The sequence below is a fragment of the Sinocyclocheilus rhinocerous genome, unplaced genomic scaffold (assembly GCF_001515625.1).
Source record: "Sinocyclocheilus rhinocerous isolate Xijiao unplaced genomic scaffold, SAMN03320098_v1.1 scaffold929, whole genome shotgun sequence".
In the NCBI taxonomy this organism is placed as follows: Eukaryota; Metazoa; Chordata; class Actinopteri; order Cypriniformes; family Cyprinidae; genus Sinocyclocheilus; species Sinocyclocheilus rhinocerous.
In genome coordinates this window covers 134,930-157,883 of record NW_015652158.1, presented here as the reverse complement: position 1 = coordinate 157,883, position 22,954 = coordinate 134,930, and the positions used below count along the sequence as shown (strand labels likewise).

The window sequence follows — 22,954 nt, the reverse complement described above, 5'->3', positions numbered from 1 at the left end:
TTTTTTTATTATTATTATTTTTTTATTTTTTTTTTTTTTTGGAACCTGTGATTTTTTTTTAGGATTCTTTGATGAATAAAAAATAAATAAATCAAAATATAAATATTTTCCAACAATCCAAGCCTTATCATTTTGTATCAATTTAACACATCTTTGCTGAATAAAAGTATGATTGAAAATGTATAAAATGTATTGACCCCAAACTTTCGAACAGTATAGTGTGTATTGTTAGAAACGATTTCTATTATGTTTCTATAAATTCATAACTCTTCTGTGCGACTCATTGAGTTTGATCCGTTGTATTTGATCACTGCTCTCTCTCAGTAGAGTTTGATTTGGCATTCGTCTGAACTCATCTGATCTCTCCGTTGCAAGTCGTATAATATCAGTTGCAGGAATCAAGCAGCAAACGCAAAAGAGCCACTGGATTCCTGACACGAACGGTACATAATTCAGCCGTCAAAATATACTAAACAAACCCAGCCTCAACACAGAGCCGCTTTCTGTTGTGTTCCTCGATTATATTCTCTCGCCTCTCTCCTTCTCTTTAATCTGTTGTCTAGGTCTTTCTATAATTTAATGCAAAATGAAAGGCCTGCTAAAGGCTCGTATCAAGGAGATGGTACAAAAGATGCATCCGTACAGAAAGAGCGAGAGCAAAAGTGTGGAAGAGCTCTGACTCTAATGGAAACCCTCTCCTGGAGATGAGAGTGTTTCATCTTTATACCAACTAAAGTCTGAAACACTCCGCATATGCTGCACTGTAATCGATACAAGCTTTAGTTGACAAAGAAAGCAGACTGCAGATCTCTTTCTCATTTGATCAAAACACAGGTGTAACATTAATACTTGAGTTCAGTGCTGAATGATTCTGTTTGCCTCTCATACGTGGAAGTTTGAGGTTCCCGGTGTGTTGCACAATAGATCAGAATCGGCCAGCTGTGCACAAACACTAGGCAGCTTGATATTTGCTCCTGTGCCAAATGAAATATTAAAACACATCATCAGATGCGTATGTGTTGCACATGATGGAAAAGCATTCTAGCATTCATTGTTTTTAATTCTAAGAGGAAAATGGTTCGTTTAGGGATTATTTTCGGGATGTTTTCATCTTCTACGTGTTTGTGTGCAGTAAGCATTTATTACGAGTTTTTAGTTTTTTTTGAAAGTTAAGATTGTTGTTGCATTCATTCTTACTGTGAGTGTGTTAACCGTTCAAACTGCTATTGTGAATGAGCGTCATTAAGAGTTATTAAAAATTTAAAACATTTTTGATGCAGAGCACAAATGCAAATGACTGTGCATTCAATTATACATATATAAAATGTTATGTTTACGTGTCTGATATTAATGGTAGAGCTTTGCTAGCAATGCCAAGGTCATGTGTTTGATTGCAGAAACTGAATGTAATGCAAAGTTGCTCTGGATTAAAGCATAAATGTAAATGTATTGTGAGCTCTGTAACCCATGTATAATATATTAGTGCACTTTGTTGCATGCAGTAGTGAATTGCAGCATGCTTTTGTGAGAACCTTTGATACTTTTAACTCAATTAAAAATAAATAAAAAAACTGTGTCAGATAGATAACCCCCCCCCCACACACACACACACACACACACACACACACACACACACTCTCACGTTTGCATTTATTTTTTAAACTTTATGACCCTTTATGCGTATATTATAATGTGGAATGAATGACCCCATAGTGCTAATATACTGTATTGATTGTACTGTTTTTTAAGACTTTTAAAGACTTTTTAATACTTTTTTTTTAGGTTTAATATACTTTTATTTTATTTTATTTGTTATTATTATTTTGTTTTTTACATAATTGGAAAATATTTATAAATCTACAAATATATACTGAGACTTTAAAGCAATAGATCGTCCAAAAATGGAATGAAAATGAAAATTGGCATAATTGACTTACCCTTTTGTCATTACTAACTTGAATGACTTTCTTTATTCTTTGAAACACAAAATAAAATATTTTGAAAAATGTTGGTAAACAAATGACTCAAACAAACAAATAAACCAAATAAATAAAATTCAAATAAAACAAACAAACAAATAAACCAATAAATAAAATTCTAAGTTCTCCAAATATTTTCTATGTGCCACAGAGGTAAGAAATTCACACAGGTTGACATAGTAAGTGATGACCAAATTAAGATTTTTGGTGAACTGTGCCTTTAAAACAAGATATTGAAAGTATATTCTACCCTATTTTATAAGCTTATATATTTTACTATCGTAAATACATGCTAATTTGGTTAATTGCATTTTGATATTTGTATTAGTATTGTTTTCTCCCTCCTGTCCTTTCATTTTTGAGTTGCACCAGTTGAGAGCCGCTAATCTAGAGTGCCATTTTATTTCCAAAGAGCTCTGATAAAGAGCAAATCAGTGAGTTTGTTATGGAGCTCTCCTTGAGTTTGTTGACTTAATTAGTCATTAAAAGAGTGATCTCTGAGGGGAGGTTGTTGTATAAAAAGGTTTGGAGTGTTTGCATTTTTATTATAATGCGCTGTGATTTAATCAGGGCTTTGCCCAAAGTCATGTGGGTTTGTGATTGTGGTCAGATGAAATGTTGGGGAAGCAACTTTCAAATAACTTGTACTTTTGAAACTGTTATAGTTTGAAATAGCAGTTGCTCTCGATGTCCTTCACTCTCAGATTTCTTTCTCTCATCTATCGCTCTCTCCTCCTCCCCCTCTCACTTAATTTGTCTCTCTCAGGGGTTGCTGCTGCTTCTGTGTCTCAGGTCACAAAGCCTGCGACCCCCTGCCCGACTCTGGCCTTATTTGCATGTGAACCGTATCACAGCCAAAGCGAGTACTGTTGCTATGCCAATCCAACGTTCAGTTCGTTGAGGATTTGCCCTTACAAGTGATAGAAAAGCAGGGGAAAATGGCTGACATCACAGATAAGGGGTCTTTCCAGCACATTTACACGTCCATTATGATAATAACCTCATTAGCAGCAGATGGCATCGTATGAACTGGACCACTGAGAATAGTGTATAGTCAGATTCCTGACTCTCGGCATACAGTCTAATCACAAGAACCAGGTTTATATATAATATATTATATTACAATAATACATCTTTGTGTGTTAGTCTTCATGAACGGTTGGGTAACATGGTAGTAACACTATTTTATATGTTTTTGAAAGACTCTTCTCCTGACCAAGGCTTAATTTATTTGATCAAAAATACAATAAAAACAGTAATATTGTAAAATATTACTAACATTTAAAATAACTGTTTTCTATGTGAATATATGTTAAAATGTAATTTATTTCTGTGATCAAAACTGAATTTTCATCATCATTACCCCAGTCTTCAGTGGCACATGACCTTCAGAAATCATTCTAATTATAAGCTGATTAGCTTCTTAAAAAACATTTCTGATTATTATCACTCTTGAAAATAATTGTGTTGCTTCATATTTTTGTGGAAACGGTGATACATTTTATTCTTCTTATTTTTACTTTGATAAATAGAAAGTTTAAAATAACAGCATTTATTTGAAATATAAATATTTTGTAACATTGTAAATGTCTTTACTGTCACTTTTGATCATTTTAAAGTGTCCTAAATAAAAGTATTTAAAAAAAATACTGATCTTTATCAGTACTGATTGAAATACTGAATTACTTTTGAATGTTATTATATAGGGCAAATGTGTGTAGTCTTTGTGACCTGAATTTCTGTCCAAAATACTGATTATTCAACTGATTTAACTCAGATCTGAAAAAAAAAAAAAAATGTTTGTTTGAGACACAATAGCGAGTAAAAATAATTTTGATTTCTATCACATTCTTTATTTTAACTTCAATATTGCTTCTTAAAATCATAATCCCAGCAAACATACAGTAAAACTCGATTCACCAGCTAACAACATTTTTGAGCTGATTCTTTAGTGAACCATTCAGTAAGACCGGCAAACTCAGCAGCTGCCTTTGCGTTGATTATTGCATCTGTTAAATGCACTGCAGAGTTTGAGCCTTGATGTGTGTTTTTTTTTTATTCATATTTTATAATGTACCAATTTAGAAAGCTTTTTTACATGATGTATTAAGATAATAGAAAGGTCATTTATGATTTAAGGGGGTCTGAATACTTTCCGTACCCACTGTATATATAAGCACAATGAGCATGCAACTGAAATATATCCAAATTAATCTGAATACAAACAAGCTGAATCAATTGACATTAGACATTCTCTTGCTTTTCTGCCAACTCTGTTTATGAAAGTCCATGAGGTAATTTTGCAAATTATTAATGTACATGTTGTGGTCTGGCCGCTAAAAGGTTACATAAAGATGACTCCAAACAGGGTCAGAAATAAACTTTTCCATTAAAGGACAATATTTGACCTCTGGAATTGTTTTTCCAGTGGCATTTATTGCCTTCATTATGGCAATTATAAGGAATGTGCCGATACCGATATGGTTTGGGAGCCAAATGTGAAAAAGCTCTCCCTCCTTTAGTGGACTTTGCTATCCTAGGTACTACCAAAAGTCCAGAGTTTTGCGACCTTAGGGAGTGTGATGGATTGTAGCGTGGTAGAAGACTAGTTAGGTACGCAGGAGCTAACCCATTAAGGGCCTTATAGGCAAGTAATAATATTTTGTAACTGATACGGAACTTAATAGGTAGCCAGTGCAGAGACTGTAAAATTGGGGTAATATGATCATATTTTCTTGACCTGGTAAGGACTCTAGCCGCTGCATTTTGGACTACCTGTAGCTTGTTTATTGAAGATGCAGGACAACCACCTAGCAGTGCATTACAATAGTCCAGTCTAGAGGTCATGAATGCATGAACTAGCTTTTCTGCATCAGAAACAGGTAACATATTTCGTAGTTTGGCAATGTTTCTAAGATGGAAGAATGCTGTTTTTGTAACATGGGAAATATGATTTTCAAAAGACAAGTTGCTATCTAATATAACACCCAGATTTTTGACTGTAGAGGAAGTAACTGTACATCCGTCTAGTTGCAAATTGTAATCCACGAGATTCTGTGTACTGTCTTTTGGTCCAATAAGTAATATCTCTGTCTTATCCGAATTTAATAGGAGAAAATTATTGGTCATCCAATCTTTTTCATTTTTAACACACTCTGTTAGCTTATAATTTAGAAGTTTCATCTGGTCTTGTTGAGATATATAGTTGAGTATCATCAGCTTAACAGTGGAAACTAATCCCGTATTTTTTTATAATATTACCAAGGGGCAACATGTATGTCGAAAATAGCAGAGGACCTAGGACGGATCCTTGTGGCACTCCATATTTTACTGGTGATAATTGAGATGACCCCCCATTTAAATGAACAAAGTGGTAGCGATCGGACAGGTAGGATCTAAACCATCTTAAAGCCTGCCCTTGAATACCTGTATAGTTTTGTAATCGATCTATGAGTATGTCATGATCTATAGTGTCGAACGCAGCATTATGATCAAGTAAAACTAGCAATGAGATGCAGCCTTGGTCTGACGCAAGAAGCAAGTCATTTGTAATTTTAACAAGTGCAGTTTCTGTGCTATGGTGGGGCCTGAAACCTGACTGAAATTCTTCATAGAGATCATTTTTTTGCAGGAAGGAGCGCAATTGAGCAGACACAACTTTTTCTAAAATTTTAGACATAAAAGGAAGATTTGAGATGGGTCTGTAATTTGCCAGTTCACTAGGATCTAGTTGTGGTTTCTTAATAAGAGGCTTAATAACCGCCAGCTTGAATGGTTTTGGGACGTGACCTAAAGACAACGACGAGTTAATAATATTGAGAAGCGGTTCTTCTGCTACAGGTAACAACTCTTTCAGTAATTTAGTGGGTACAGGATCTAACAGGCATGTTGTTGGTTTAGATGCAGTGATAAGTTTATTTAGCTCTTCCTGTCCTATAATTGTAAAGCACTGCAGTTTATCTTTTGGTGCGATGAATGAAGCTGAAGTATTATACGCTGTAGAATCTACATTTGTTATTGTATTTCTGATGTTATCTATTTTATCAGTGAAGAAATTCATAAAGTCATTACTATTAAACTGTGAGGGAATATGTAGGTCGGGTGGCGTCTGGTTATTTGTTAATCTAGCCACTGTGCTAAATAAAAACCTTGGATTGTTTTGGTTATTTTCTATGAGTTTGTGGATATGCTCGGCCCTGGCAGCTTTTAGAGCCTGTCTATAGCTGGACATACTGTTTTTCCACGCAATTCTAAAAACTTCCAAGTTAGTTTTTCTCCATTTGCGCTCAAGACTACGAGTTTTTTTCTTGAGAGAATGGGTATTACTGTTGTACCATGGCGCAGTACGTTTTTCTCTAACCTTTTTCAATTTGATGGGGGCAACAGCTTCTAATGTATTAGAGAAGATAGTGCCCATGTTGCTAGTCATTTCGTCTAGTTCATGTGTACTTATGGGTACACAGAGCAGTTGAGATAAATCAGGCAGGTTATTTGTGAATCTGTCTTTGGTGGCTGGAACAATAGTTCTGCCCAGACGATAACGCGGAGCGATATAGTTAATATCAGTAATACGCAGCATGCACGATACAAGGAAATGGTCAGTAACATCATCACTTTGAGGTACGATATCTATATCAGTAAGATCAATTCCATGCGATATAATTAAATCTAGCGTATGATTAAAACGATGAGTGGGCCCGGAGACGTTTTGCTTGACTCCAAAAGAGTTTATTAGGTCAGTAAACGCAAGTCCTAATGCATCATTTGTATTATCAACGTGAATGTTAAAATCTCCGACAATTAGCGCTTTATCAACAGTAACCAATAGGTCTGAGAGAAAATCTGCAAATTCTTTTAGGAAATCTGTATATGGCCCTGGTGGTCTATACACAGTAGCCAGAGCAAGAGATACAATAGATTTCTTTTGCATATCTGACAGTGTAACATTAAGCAGAAGTATTTCGAATGAGTTAAACCTGTATCCTGTCTTCTGAGTAACATTGAGAATATCACTATATATTGTTGCAACACCGCCGCCACGACCAGTCTGACGGGGCTCATGCTTATAACAGTAGCTTGGTGGAGTAGACTCATTTAGACCAATATAATCATTAGGTTTTAGCCAGGTTTCAGTCAAGCAGAGTACATCAAAACGATTATCTGTGATCATTTCATTTACAATAACTGCTTTGGGTGAGAGTGATCTAATGTTTAGGAGCCCAAACTTTAAAAATTGTTTTTGTTCATTTATTTTACATTTTTCTGGTTTAATCACGATAAGATTTTTTCTAGATCCTGCATTAAATTTATATTTTGACCTCACTATTCGGGGAACAGACACAGTCTTTATAGATTGGACAGCACAAGTACTTCTATCATTTAAGCGGGTAGAACAAAAGTCATCAGGGCAGTTATTTGAGATTTGACTTACTAGTCATATGGAGCGTAGCGTCCTGGAGATGTTGTCCGACATGAGTTCCGCTCCGACTCTGCTGGGGTGCAGGCCATCAGCGCGAAAAAGCCTAGGACGCTCCCAGAAAAGATTCCAATTATTAACAAAGAGCAGTTTCTGTTCTTTACACCATGACAATAACCATTCATTTAAAGCAAAAAGTCTACTGAACCTTTCATGTCCTCGTCGATACGTGGGAAGCGGTCCTGACACGATGATCGTCGTCGCGGGCGATGTGCGGCGCACCGTCTCGATCAGGCTCCTGAAGTCCCTCTTCAGTGTCTCCGTCTGCCGCAGCTTGGTGTCGTTAACCCCCGCGTGAAGCACGACCGCTCCGGTGCTCTCGTCGCCCTTCAGGATCGCGGGTATCTGCGCAGAAACATCGAGAACACGAGCACCAGGGAAACAGTGAGTGTGCACTTTACCTTCAGCTAACGTAGCACGGACGTGCCGGACGATGGAGTCTCCGATGATCACAGCGTCGCGTTCCGTCTCGCGGAGGGGAGCGAAGCGGTTCCGGGTGGAGATCTCGAAGACCGGAGGCGGCGGAGGGGGAGAGGTCGTCGCCCGGGGCCTGGCTCGCGTCTTCCGCTGCGGCTGCACCCAGGGTCCGTGGTGTCCCGGCGCCGGAGTGAAGAACATCTGGGAAGATCGCGTCCTGGGTGCACCGGGCCTGTGCAGAGAAACACACGGAGTAGAGGTGGTGGGAGAATTAGCAGCGCGCTGTATACTTACCTCGGACTTGTGAGCGTCAGCCTGGGATGATTCCAGCGCGGCTCTCTGCTCTCTCAGCTGGGTCTGCCTCACCAACAGGTCGCGGATCTGCTTCTCCACGGCCTCCAGCTCGAGCTGCACCGAATGCAGCTTGAACGTGTCCTCACCTGCACTCAAAGGTAGACACACATCCGCCATTAAAGCAAGTAACAGTGAGTAAAACAATGGTAATGTGTGTGAATAGAGTATTAGTAATGTAAGCGAGATTAGCGGCAACCACGCTGGCGATGCTAGCGGGCTATTTGCTAATAGCGGACTCGGGAAATCAAAATAAAACTAGTGATAACAAGGCGCTCTGATTGTTTTTGTTGTAGAATACGATAGGGGATATATTCACACGTTATAGAAACGAAAATGATGGTGTATAAAATTGATTTTAAGATAAAAAAATTAGACGACAAAGAATTAACTTGACGGAGCTCAAACTCAAAACACACGATAGCAACAAACAGGAAGTCAAAAAGTCTTTAGTGATGTCGGTGCAGTGGTGTTAGCTGGGGACAGACTCATACATGCACAACTCCTCGTTTGTAAAGTGGACAGTATCTCCGCTTGTCACGCGGAAGACTAGTGTTCGATTGCCCTACGGGGAGAGATATTGTTTTTCTGCCACCAAACGACACATCCAAAAGGTTTTGGTGCAGCCAGAGGTTACAGAAGGAGTTCTGCTTTCACTTCAGCCCAAACCAAAGGAAATGCACTGGCCGGGAATCGATAAACCATAATTGTATGATCAACACGACCGATACAACCGAATGACAAGAAGTCTTTCTAACAATGGTGTCTTGAATATTTATTGGTATCTCCAGAGCTCTGCTGTCTATGTGTTGACTGCTCTGCCCCTCACTGCCAAAAGACTGTCAGTCCAGTCTAGTGATTACCTCAGGCCCCTGTTTATGCAGGCATAAAGGGACTTTTCTAAGGCTGAGTGGACACACATCTTTTTTCAAAAGCTGGCTTGTCCAGACTTCTCTTGCCAGAAATTGTCTTGTGGGATCTGCTTGTTGATGTGTATGGGAGCGTGATGGAAGATCCATGAATGGAAGTCTTGGCTTGGAATGGCCCTGCTCTTCTGGTTCCAGGTCCCATTTTTATTTTCCTAATGAAAAATCCTGTAAGGCCTGATTTATTATCAGCGAGCAATGAAATGGACTATGTTTGTTAAGATTTGCATGGTTCTCCCGATCCTCTTACAGCTCATGTGTGATTTCAACCGGTTTTTGACTTGTTTAACAAGTTTCTTTCTTTCTTTAAATACACAAGATGTCCCACAATAGAGGCACATGGTCAAGTCAAGTCAAGTCACCTTTATTTATATAGCGCTTTTAACAATACAGATTGTGTCAAAGCAACTGAACAGCATTAATTAGGAAAATAGTGTGTCAATAATGCAAAATGACAATAGTAAACACTAATTTTCCAGTTAAAGACAGTTCATCATTGAATTCAGTGATGTCTTCATTCAGCTCAGTTCAGTTTAAATAGTATCTTTGCAATCATTTGCAATCAAGTCAACAATATCGCTGGAAATGAAGTGTCCCCAACTAAGCAAGCCAGAGGCGACAGCGGCAAGGAACCAAAACTCCATCGGTGACAGAATGGAGAAAAAACCTTGGGAGAAACCAGGCTCAGTCGGGGGGCCAGTTCTCCTCTGGCCAGACCAAACCAGCAGTTCAATTTCAGGCTGCAGCAAAGTCACATTGTGCAGAAGACTCATCTGGTTCCTGTGGTCTTGTCCCGGTGGTCGTCTGAGACAAGGTCTTTACAGGGGAATAACATCTGTATCTGGTGTTCATCTAGTTGTCCTGGTCTCCGCTGTCTTTCAGGGCTGTAGAGGTCCTCTCTAGGTGCTGATCCACCATCTGGTCTGAATACGTACTGGATCCGGGTGACTGCAGTGACCATCTGATCTGGATACAGACTGGATCTGGTGGGTTGTTTCAGGGTTGGCATCATCTGAGGTCCTCTGAGGGGTTGGCATCATCTCTTCTCAGGTGTTCTGGATCCAGACTGAAGCTTGTGTAAATCCTAGTTACCACGGGATGTCAATCCTGTGGCAAAAACAGAGAAACAAATAGGGACATAATTAGCGTAGCTGCTGTTCCAACCAAGCAAAATTGATTTGTTTAACCCAAGCTAAAGAATAATAATGTGCATTTGATCAGATATAACTGCAGTACAAGATTATGATATGCATTATTTGAATGCTTGGCCAAAGAGATGTGTCTTTAATCTAGATTTAAACAGAGAGAGTGTGTCTGAACCCCGAACGTTATCAGGAAGGCTATTCCAGAGTTTGGGAGCCAAATGCGAAAAAGCTCTACCTCCTTTAGTGGACTTTGCTATCCTAGGTACTACCAAAAGTCCAGAGTTTTGCGACCTTAGGGAGCGTGATGGATTGTAGCGTGGTAGAAGACTAGTTAGGTACGCAGGAGCTAGCCCATTAAGGGCCTTATAGGCAAGTAATAATATTTTGTAACTGATACGGAACTTAATAGGTAGCCAGTGCAGAGACTGTAAAATTGGGGTAATATGATCATATTTTCTTGACCTGGTAAGGACTCTAGCCGCTGCATTTTGGACTACCTGTAGCTTGTTTATTGAGGATGCAGGACAACCACCTAGCAGTGCATTACAATAGTCCAGTCTAGAGGTCATGAATGCATGAACTAGCTTTTCTGCATCAGAAACAGGTAACATATTTCGTAGTTTGGCAATGTTTCTAAGATGGAAGAATGCTGTTTTTGTAACATGGGAAATATGATTTTCAAAAGACAAGTTGCTATCTAATATAACACCCAGATTTTTGACTGTAGAGGAAGTAACCGTACATCCGTCTAGTTGCAAATTGTAATCCACGAGATTCTGTGTACTGTCTTTTGGTCCAATAAGTAATATCTCTGTCTTATCCGAGTTTAATAGGAGAAAATTATTGGTCATCCAATCTTTTACATTTTTAACACACTCTGTTATCTTAGATAATTTAGAAGTTTCATCTGGTCTTGTTGAGATATATAGTTGAGTATCATCGGCATAACAGTGGAAACTAATCCGTATTTTTTAATAATATTACCAAGGGGCAACATGTATATTGAAAATAGCAGAGGACCTAGGACAGATCCTTGTGGCACTCCATATTTTACTGGTGATAATTGAGATGACTCCCCATTTAAAGGAACAAAGTAGTAGTGATCGGACAGGTAGGATCTAAACCATCTTAAAGCCTGCCCTTGAATACCTGTATAGTTTTGTAATCGATTTATGAGTATGTCATGATCTATAGTGTCGAACGCAGCATTATGATCAAGTAAAACTAGCAATGAGATACAGCCTTGGTCTGACGCAAGAAGCAAGTCATTTGTAATTTTAACAAGTGCAGTTTCTGTGCTATTGTGGGGCCTGAAACCTGACTGAAATTCTTCATAGAGATCTTTTTTTTGCAGGAAGGAGCGCAATTGTGCAGACACAACTTTTTCTAAAATTTTTGACATAAAAGGAAGATTTGAGATGGGTCTGTAATTTGCCAGTTCACTAGTATCTAGTTGTGGTTTCTTAATAAGAGGCTTAATAACCGCCGGCTTGAATGGTTTTGGGACGTGACCTAAAGACAACGACGAGTTAATAATATTGAGAAGCAGTTCTTCTGCTACAGGTAACAACTCTTTCAGTAATTTAGTGGGTACAGGATATAATAAACATGTTGTTGGTTTAGATGCAGTGATAAGTTTATTTAGCTCTTCCTGTCCTATAGTTGTAAAGCACTGCAGTTTGTCTTTGGGTACGATGAATGAAGCTGAAGTATTAGACGCTGTAGAATACTTCAGCTTCAAAAAGCTGCAGTGATGTTCGCTCATATAGCACACACATCATTTGGATTAAAACTAAATCGTAAATATAAAACAACATTTATAGGGGCATTCACTATAAACAATATTTATTTTCAACCTTAAGCATACACGACTTTATGGCGAAGGTGAAACTATCAGCCAGTGTAAATGCGCTAGGCTGTACTGTACTTGTCCCTCTCATTCTGCAGTAATACAAATACGTGCGCGCATTGTGCATGTTTTGCTTGCTTTATGAGTATTTCTGTATTATGTGAGTCGCTTTGGAATATAAATCGCAGCACGTTTCAGATGAAAAATGCTAATTATATTTCTGAAAGATTTATAACGAGTGGTTCCCTGCATTATTACAGCAAAATGCGTGATTACAGTACCGAGCCGCTGCAATGGAGCAGGTCTAATGCTATTAAATTAAAATTGATGTACCAAAGAGCAAAAAATTAACAGTGAAAGTAACTAAAACTTGTAAAATACGTTTTAATGGGCATAATTAAGTGTGAAAATAACTGAAGGATATATCTATTTGATAAATAAAGTTAACCAATCAACATTATACATATTCTTTTGGTTTCTGTACCCAGTATTTAAAAAAATTACAAATACAATGAAAATATCAGTATCGGTACTTAGTATCGGCAAGTACCAAAAATAAAAGTAGGCTATCGGTATCGGCCGAGTACTGGAAAAAAGTGGTATCGGAGCATCCCTAGCAATTATTGTGATCTACTTATTATCTAATTACTTTACTAACTGTTGTATTTTATGCCAAATACTTAAATGTAACCAGTTTCTTCAAACAGTCAGGATACTATAGACTGTTTCCAATTAAATTTTATCAGCTTCTACGAAAGCCATTATTACACTGCAAAGGTGGAACAGAGGCTCTGACATGACATTTATGTTTATTTACAAATACATTTACATAGTAAATTGTCTGCATGAAGTATATAAATAGTTATAAAGTATATAAAAATGGTGAATAAATTATACACAGAAAGTGAGTAAAAAACATTCCCTGTCACTGTAGTGGTTCATGACAATAAAACCATCAAACTCTGGTTATAATCACTGAAGCTGTCTACACTGCTAAATGCGTCTCTTAATTACATTGTATCTGTATTTTATTGTTTATAATGAGACATTTTGCAAGAGTGCAGAACTCATAATTTTAATGTAATAATGTAAACGCGAGCTTTGAAACAGACTCTGTTTTCAGCATTGACTAAACTAAACGCCTCTGATTGGCCATTGCATTCATAAGCTCAACAGAAATGTGTGTGATTGGTTATAATGCTCAACGCTACAAAATAAATCAAATGCTACATGAGGAAATTCCACAATCTACACTTTGTATGTCTTTTCACTTTTTTGGGGTCACTTTTTTTTTGAGTATGATGAAAGGACAGTTTAGAGTTGACAAGAAGCAAAGTGGGAGAGAGAAAGGGGGTGGGATCAGGAAAGGTCCTCAAACCAGGATTCGAACTCGGGACGCCTGTAACACAACGGCACTGTATGACCTTCATTTTCACACTTAACTTTAATCATGACAGCCGTAATGAATTTAGGTTCATTTTACAGTAGACGTTTTTGCTGTATCTCGAATTTGGCAGGCATTTTTGATCACTGTGATAGTAATTTTAAGCTGAGTCTTTGGGCATTTTCAAAAAAACGTCTAAAGACACATCTTTTTCGCCAGCACCTGACGAACTAATACTAGCACTTACATATTCTATTCTATTCTATTCTATTCTATAAAAAAAAAAAACTAGTTATGTGTACTGTGCTAGACTAACTGAGACTTGTCACAGCACTTGTATACTGTTGCTCTCTCGTTTGTCTGATTGCTTCACTGTGGATAAAAGCATCTACTAAATGATTAAATGTAAATGTAAAAATAAAACCTCTTGCCTCCGATGCTCTTTGTGGACATTCACTCTTTATGATATGCACCTGCATCAGCATTCCTCATTTGTAATTCGCTTTGGGTAAAAGCACTGACATAAAGAAATGTAAATATCCTGTCCTTGTGTATTATGTTATATAAACCACAGAGGGATGCTTGAGAAGTTAGATCGCTAACAACATGGAGATCTGACGCATGCTTGTTGTAAAAGTGTCGACAGCAGGCCTGTTCGGAAAGGAGGAGTGCACTGATGCCGATCGCGCCTCTCGTAAACTCGCCTTCCTTCGCTCAGGTTGCCAGATTGGACTTATTTGGACGAGCGTTTCACTTTTATCGGAATGGAAAGATTTGACACGAAGCGATTCCTTGATGTCATGCCTGAGAAGTTAAGCAATGTCGTGAACAAGTGTGTATGTGCGCGCATATGCTAGTGTGTATGTGCACGTATTGCGGAGCGGTGTCACTTCTCAGCTCAGTAGCGGCGTCTGATGAAAGTTTGGCATTTTCTTAGATGTGACTCATTTGCAATCTGCAGATCTAATGATGGGAAAGAAAACCAGGGATGTTTGAAGGAAATAAGAAAAAGATTATTTGTTGAAATGACTAGAAAAGCAACTAGTCATATAACCGAACCACTTCGTGTTTTACTTTTGTTTTAAATACTCACTGTGGAACAGTATCTTGTTTAATTAACTCAGTATAACAGTCTAAGCTTGTAGTGTGTCCTTGAAAAATTGTATGTTCTGTTCATTACTTTTATGCCATACTTTTATGTAACTCTGTACACATTAGACAATTGAATATAAGCCTACAAGAGAGCTTTTCTGCATTTTTATTCAAAGGTCAGGAAGTCAAATGCTGATAGAAATGGCAAATGAAGTGATTTTTGAAGGTTTCTCGTCTCCTCAGCTCCAATCCCTGAGGTGCTCAAAGGGGATTTTGCTTCAGCTTTTGAATTTCAAGGCTTACACAATTGCAGTCAAGCAGTGTATATTTGCCAATGTGACCCAACAGTTCCCACTGGCTTTAATTAAAGCATATTTCCTTGGGAAAAAAAGAATAGTAAAACCTCAGTAGGGAATATTCAAATGCACATTTTCCTTCACTGCCTATCACAGATTTATCTGATGTAACATCTAAACGTTTGCTCTGCCTTTGGACAGACTGTACCTGTCTATCTCTGAATTGCTTTTTTACTAATGCATGAAGACTAACGGTTGTTCTTATCTGTGTTATGACTGTATTTATTGTAGAAGTTGTTATGCACGTTGATTTGGATGCATAGAGCACATAACATTTTAACCCTTAAATTTGCAGCAACATAAATACCTCGGAACATAAATTTATTTCTAATTTGATGCAATGCAGTGTAAGATTTCAGTTAGGACTGCACAATAATCAAATACGCATTACAATTTTTGCAACCATGATTACCTATTCATGTTTTCATGCATGTCAAGTTTTCTACTTCTACATTTTATTTTTTTTTAAACCAGACTCATTGGAGCCTGTAGCAACATTTCTGCAAAAAAATATATAATTATGTTTCTTGCATGTTTGCTGACACTTTCAAAGTGAAAAATCACTAAAATCATGCTCATTTTTATCTAAAACAGATTAATGTGACTATGGCAATGTTTTATTACATTGATTGTTGTATGTTTTGAGGCAGTTTGGAAATTAAATGGTGAATGGCGCTAAAAGGTTTATCGTGTTTGAAAATAATGTAGCATCTATACTAAACCTAACTGATAGGGTTAACAAAAGCAAACATGAGATAAAAACACATTTGCTGAAGCAGCCATGCCATTTTATTTTGCTTATACAAGTCTTTAAATTATTTTATCATGACTCGTGTTTCACAGGACTCACTTCGCAATGCAAGGGTAATGCTGTACCAGGTGTGCTAACAAGCAAGTTTACTATGCTAGAAAAGCCGTACATATGGAGCTGGTTATGTGATGCAAACATCAAAATGTATTACTTTACAATGTTAAAAAGTGTTTGGAGCTCATAACGTAGTATTGTGCAAGGAACCACACAAAAATAACCCTTTAATAACTAATTATCTGCCCTGTAATCATAGTTTGTGTGAAAAGGTGTTCATTTAGACTGAAATGTAAACTGCAGTCAGTTGTACATATATAGTTTTGGGAGTTTTGCAGAAAGGTTGTGTATTTTTGATGATGTTGAGCTTTGTAACCAATCAAAGCCACGTCAGTCATGCACATTAATGTAATGGCCAATCGGAGGCATTTAAAACCGTCTATATTTACCATGAATAATAACAGCTGGTCCTTAATGAGCGAGTTATAAGCAATCTGATCTGTGTTTCATGTTTCATTTCGGTCCGCGATGGCACGTGAAGAACCAAAGCGAAATGAACCGTTGGTAATTTGGAATTCTTTTGGATTTGTTACATGTCGTGCCGCTGGCTTGCAGTGCAATCGGTGTAACAGCCAATATAGCGAGGTGTAAATGAGATATTTATCTGCAGTAGAGACAGCTATGTTGATTTTAAGGGGCACATTTGCGAGTCCAGAACTCAGTGAACTCACGCTGAACTGCAGGGCTCAAACTGTGTAAACTTACAGTGACAGCTTCGGTGATTTTAATGGCTGGGAGCGCGCTAGTATTGTCACGTTGCTCACTTTCTGGGCATAATTGGGAATGTGTTTTTATGCTGCTCAGAGGGCCAATGTGAAGGTACTGTTTAACCACTGTCTTGACTTACTTATGTTTAATTAGAGCTATCAAACGATTAAAAATTGTAATCGGATTAATTAAAAGATATGGCAATTGATTAATCAAATTAATTACAAATAATCACATATGTGAATATTTGTGGCTGAACCCCCATAATTAAAGACAATTCAAGGACATTAGTCTGCATTATTGAGGCAGATGAGAGAATCATTAAATAGACAATGCAAACACAGTGTTCATTTCTATATGATTGAAATTGTGCCCATCACTGACCTGCAGCAGGTAGATTTGGTGGCTGTATATTTAATTATGTTTAATTGATAGTTTATGTATACTACCATTCAAATGTTTGGGGTTGGTTAAGATGTTTTTGAAAGAAGTCTCATATTACTCACTAAGGCTGCATCTATTTGATCAAAAATGCAGTAAAACATTATACTTGTGAAATGTTATTACAAATTAAAATAGCTATTTTCTATTTGAATATATTTAAAAATTTAATTTATTCTTTGTGATGCAAAGCTGAATTTTCAGCATCATTATACCAGTCTGCAGTGTCACGTGATCCTTCAGAAATCATTTATTTTGTACCATTCTAAATGTTTATTGTCAATTTAATGCATCCTTTCTGATTAAAAGTATTAAATTGTTTCAAAGCAATAAATTAATGAATAAATAAAATCTTAAAACCCCAAACTGCAGATGAATGTCTTTGCATTTCTGAGAGGGGCCTTCATTAATGACATTAATTTTGGAATGTTTTATTTTTAGTACTTAATTAATAACACTAAATTAACATGTTTCATTTGCAGCCCTAATTTATATGCAAATTCTGTCATGTGAATGTAAGAGTGATTACAGTATCAAGGGGATTAATTGACAATTACGATTTTTGTCACGATCATGCAGCTTTAGCTTTAACGTTTTATGTATTTCAAACATTCTTTTGTAATTACACCCATTTTTACCAGTTCACCTAGAACTTATCTATTTATTGTAGAAAACCGTGGAGCTTCACTCTCTGTTTGTATTGTTCCATCATAATGAATGGTAATTTAGTCTCTCCTGAACATGGTAACTCCACCATTTGCACCAACGTATGCCAATTACACAGCTAGAACATACAGCGGCCAACATAAAAATCACCACTCTGTAATTCGGGACCACTTTGATTCTAAAGCTGAGGGAAAGCCTGTCATTTATCTCACACTTTTGTCTCTTCAACTCTCGAGAGCTGATGAATGAAGAACAATCACCATTTCTCAACACTGGGCTCCACTCAGCAATAAGATAGAGTGTCTATGCGCTCAGTCAGTGTTTTTGACTTGAATATAATCAATTACCCTTAGCTGTGTAAATATAAGAAAACGCGATACACTGCTCAAGTGCTTTGACAGTCATTTTGTCTTCATCTATTTTGGTTCTCACTCCCTCTCTTTTTCCCACAGACAGATTGGTGTATCATAGCCAATGACTCAATGACTGCCGTGGAGCTCCTGTATCTGGCTCAGTAGCGTGGAGTCGTCACACCCTGAAGAGAGGAGAAAATGGACAGGCTGAAGGACTTGAGAATGCTGGGTCGGCCTCTCAGAAGGTCAGTGAAGTCCTGTTGTTCTGTGGTGACGCCACACTGACATTCAGTCTTATTTACAGGTCTGAAACTAGACAGGCCTCTCGATGTTTGCACTTTACCCGTGAGGGAAAGCAATGGCAAATTTAGCTGCAGGCAGCAATTATGCAGCCAAGCCCCAATGGCACACGCCAATTGTACGTTGGAGCAGATTTGTCTGGTCATACGACTCCCTTTGGTTACGTAATATAAATTAGTTTAAGGAATATAAGTAGATTTACCAGTATTTATATCTTTATAGCATTTGGCATCATTCATAGGGCAATCAGGACATTTTGGCAAAGATTTGTGTTAATATGCACAGATGATGTTGCAAGATAGTAACTGTCACCATGATTGGCATCTTTGGAACTCAGGAACTTTGTTCTTTAAAAAAATAAAAAAATAAAAAAATAAGTTAATTTTGTGAGGTTTGGCCTGAAGATGATCTATTAGGCAGCGTTAGTGACGATTGAACCTGATTGATCAAAATAATACTAAAATTTCTTAGTCCGATTATCAAACCACAAAGGCTGTGATTTTTCCCACTTATTTAGCTGCACTAAGGCCATGTCCACACGTACACGGGTATTTTTATAAACTGAGTTTTTCCTTCTTCCGTTTTTAAAAAAATCTCCATCCACATGAAAACGCAAACTGTCAAGAGCATGCCAAACCAACAGGTGGCGATATTATCTCAACCATAAAGCCATGTTGGCCAATCAGAAGCCTGAAAAAGTTTCCAGTAGGTGGAGATAACAGCGCATGCTCCGACGTCACAAGCCAAAACTCCGGTTTCGCTGTCTACACGATAACACTGCAACTGGAGTTTCTGAAAATCGGCACCCTGGCAGGCGTTTTCAAAAATGTTCGGTTTCAGTGACCTGGTGCTGCGTTTGCGTGTGGACAAATGACCTAACCGCGTAGAAAAAGCTGCGGTTTTAAAAATAACCGCGTTCGTGTGGACAGGGCATAAGATTGGACAAATATTGTAGGAGGAGTAGCTGAAAACAGTATGCAAATTTGTCTAGAATGTGTACAAAGATAGAAGGAGCGCTTCTGTGCTTGACCCCTAATACACACTATATGACCAAATATATACTACTGTGCAAACGTTTTAGGCCATTAATATTTTCATCAAAAAAAGGGTAAGTGGAAAAAAAGTAGGAAATATCAGTTTAAATTGCAGGTAGGTTTCTTAATGTATCTTGGAGACATTGCTACAGTTCTTCTGGATTTAAAGGAATCAAAAGGAATGTTTGGAAATGTAAACGGATATTTCCTACTGACACTACAGCAAAATAAATGACTATAACATACTAATGGCCAAAGCCTTTTGCACAGTAGTGTACGTGGACACCTGAACACTACACCTACATGAGCTTGTTGAGCTTCTCAATTCAAAACCATCTGCTTTAACAGCTTCCACTCTTCTGGAAAGAGTTTCCACTAGATCACGGCTGTGGAGATTTTCTCAATTCAGATATAAAGCATCCGTGAGGTCGGCGTGATGTTGAGCGTTGGGCTCTGACTCACAGCCGGCGCTCAGATTCATCGTGAAGCTTCTCAGTGGGGTTTCAGTCTGGCTTTATGCAGGCCAGTCAAGCTCTTCTAACCTAGACTCAACAAACCATTTCTTTATGCTCCTCGCTTTGTGCACCGGTGCGCTATCATGCTGGAAACAGTCTCGGTTCTACAAAAAATCCTTTGTCTGCTGAGGTTTCATGGCTGTTCGTTTGATTCTAAGCAGCCGTTTTTAATCAGTATAACTGAGTTAGCCGAACTTGTTAATTAGAAGGTGTCCACTTACTTTTGGCCATGTAGTCAAGCATTCAATACAGCTAAAAATGAGCTAGAAAACTAAATTAATGCAGTGCAGCCCAGAATCTCACAAATCCACAGATGTATTCTGCACAGCTATTGTCTGAAATTATTGTACACGTCTGGTCTCTTTTGGCCATTTCGCTGGTCTTGTTCTTGTGAGTTTAGTCTTGGCGGGAGGGGAGGTTTTTAAGAGCACTAAATGGCCATACCGCAGGGAAGCCAGCGACCCTTTGACTCTCCGGCGTGTCTGCGGTGGCTCGAATCGATTCGACGGTGACAGCGAGAGAACCCATGCCGTCTGAATTTGGATTCCCTAGAGATCCTCCTTCACAAAGGGACACTGATCTTGAACCCTGGATGTGAGATGATTCTTGAGAAGTGTAAATTTATCCAGACTTTTGTGTAGATGAGCTTCAGATCAACTCGGAGTAAGAAACAGATGTTCGGTGGACAGAGTTCAGCCTCATTTTCAGTATTTGTAAAGCGAATCAGTGAAAATTGAATGTGTTTTTGCTGATGTGGAATAAATGTTTTCACAGCCTCATAATCAAAACGATGGGGTTATGACTGACGCCCCATCTCATTATCAATGGAAAATCATTCTGTTGCCGGGAGACACATTTGTGTGTGTTTTGTAAGCAAACGCCCAGGCAGATGTTCTGCTGAATATGTCCAGTTCAAAGTCTCATTTTTGTTTTGATTTTTCTTTTTTCGCCAACCCATCATTTAGAGAACATCTGGACTCTTCTGATCAACATGTGCGATTCTGTTTGTGATTTAGACACATTCTGTATGTATTCTAATTGATAAACACCTAAAATCATCTATCCATCTATCCATAAATTATTTACCTTTTTACATTTTAATTGTTTGTAATTAATTAATTAATTAATTTATTTATTTACTTACTTATTTAGTAATTACATTTTTTGAATAACTTTACTTTTTGTAGTTTTACTTTTTATTTTTTAAATAATTTTACTTTTTAGATTTTTTTAATTTACTTATTATTATTATTATTATATTTTATATTTTATTTATATTTTTAAAATGTGAAATATAATTGCAATTTAAAAGAACTGTTTTCTATTTGAATATAATAAAAAAATAAATAAAATAAAAATTTGATTGCTGCGATCAAAGCTGTATTTTCAGCATCATTACTCCAGTCTTCAGTGTCACATGATCTTCAGAAATCATTCTAATATGCTGATTTGCTGCTCAAGAAACATTTCTGATTATTAGCAATGTTGAAAACAGCTGTGCTGCTTCATATTTTTTGTGAAAACTGTGATACGTTTTATTTTCCAGGATTCTTTGATGAGTAGAAAGTTCAAAAGAACAGCATAGATAGAAATAGAAATATTTTGTTACATTATAACTAACTTGTCACTGCTGATCAATTTAATGCATCCTTTTTAAATAAAAGTAAAAAAAAAAAAACACACCAGAGTATACTAGAGCTGTCACATGTAATCAGCACAGTAAGTCGTTAAAGACTTTAATATAAATTGGCCCATATCAGTCTTATGTTGTGTTTTTACACACTGTGTTCAGCTGCATTAGAGATGCATGTTTGGGCAGTAAGAGGCAGTTCTGGACGAGACTCGTGGTGGCAGGAGGATGCTAACGCTTCGGTCAGTCGGGCTGATGGCATTTGGCAGCTCTGTCGGTGGCTGGATGCCCTCATTGACGAGCAGCAGGTGCTTCAGGGCGTCCAGTGGTGCCAACTGTGTGCAGGAGAGTGAGGATGGGAACAGGCACCGTCGAGGCGCAGCGGTCATTAGGAATTGGACAAACAAAGATAAATGCAGTCGGATTGGATCCTAATGAGATCCCGTCGTGCTCTCATTGTGATGGCCCGTGCATATGCATTTCCGTCTCTGCCTCTTCTAGCAGCATCTCTCCATTTCCATCCTTTAGTTTTCCTCCGCCATTGGCAACAGACTCCATTTACATCGGCTTATTGCGACCTTCCACCTCAGCTCCCGCTCTATTGCTCTCTCTCTCACCCTGTTTTGAAATTCATTTATGCAGTTGCGAGGAAAGTTGGGGATCAAGCCGGCAGGGCAGCCTCAGTTACTGAGCAAGAAGGATAATTCAGTGAATCAGCCGTTAGTGTCTGGGAAAGCAAGATAGCCTCTGCGTGTCTTCAGGGCTTCTTGACAGAGACCACAGTCATTCTTTTCATGCATGCAGCACCATGAAGACTGCACCTAATGGCTGTAGTTTGGTTCGTTGAGTGTTATAATTATAGCTTTGGTGATTAAAAACTGAGCACGTGTTCACAGAGTTTCTCTAGTCTCATAATGCCTTCATAAAATCGCTTGTTTTGTTTTTTCCTCCGCTCTACATATTGCATAATAAAAATGATGCATGCTAGGAATGGGGATTTCACATTGTTGGGTTTATGATGGATGCTTTATCATTGGTTACAGTGACCACTTGGGTTTTTCAGTGGGGAAAAAAAAACATAAATAACAATACAGATTGTTTTGCAGCTGTAGACTGTTATGTGTTTGTCTCACAGCGCTTTCGTGGTCAGCACCGCTTTATTGAACAGATTCAAAATCGAGAGAATTGCAACAACAGTCAAATCTTTGAAGTCTTTTTATCTATTGTGAGTTTTTCTTTCCTCTCTCTCTATTTTTAAGATGTGAAGTTTGTGTTGTGGAATTGAATGTGAAAGCAATGAAAAAATAGTAATAATAATAAATTCAAATTGCAAGAAATTCAAAATTTGGGGAATTTGGGGAAGTATGTGTTTGTCAGGTAATTCTTTGTAAATTAATTGTTTGATGATTTAAAATAAATGAATAAATAAATAAATCTGAATTCGATTTTGTACAAAGAGGGGTGTTA

General features: G+C 37.8%; 1 protein-coding gene across 3 annotated transcripts in view; it reads left to right on the top strand.

The window, feature by feature from the left end:
- The window catches only part of LOC107713869 (leucine-rich repeat and fibronectin type III domain-containing protein 1-like protein), a 167,887-nt gene that overhangs the window by 76,159 nt on the left and 68,774 nt on the right, over window positions 1-22,954 (top strand). The window contains exons 1-2 of one of the 3 annotated variants that reach the window (XM_016519514.1): window positions 415-443; window positions 18,108-18,253. In XM_016519514.1, coding sequence (XP_016375000.1) covers window positions 18,207-18,253 — 47 coding nt within the window. In that variant the 5' untranslated portion in view covers window positions 415-443; window positions 18,108-18,206. Of the gene's footprint in view, window positions 1-414; window positions 444-16,278; window positions 16,345-18,107; window positions 18,254-22,954 lie in introns of those variants that run through there. The other 2 variants (XM_016519513.1, XM_016519512.1) reach the window with 2 other exon arrangements.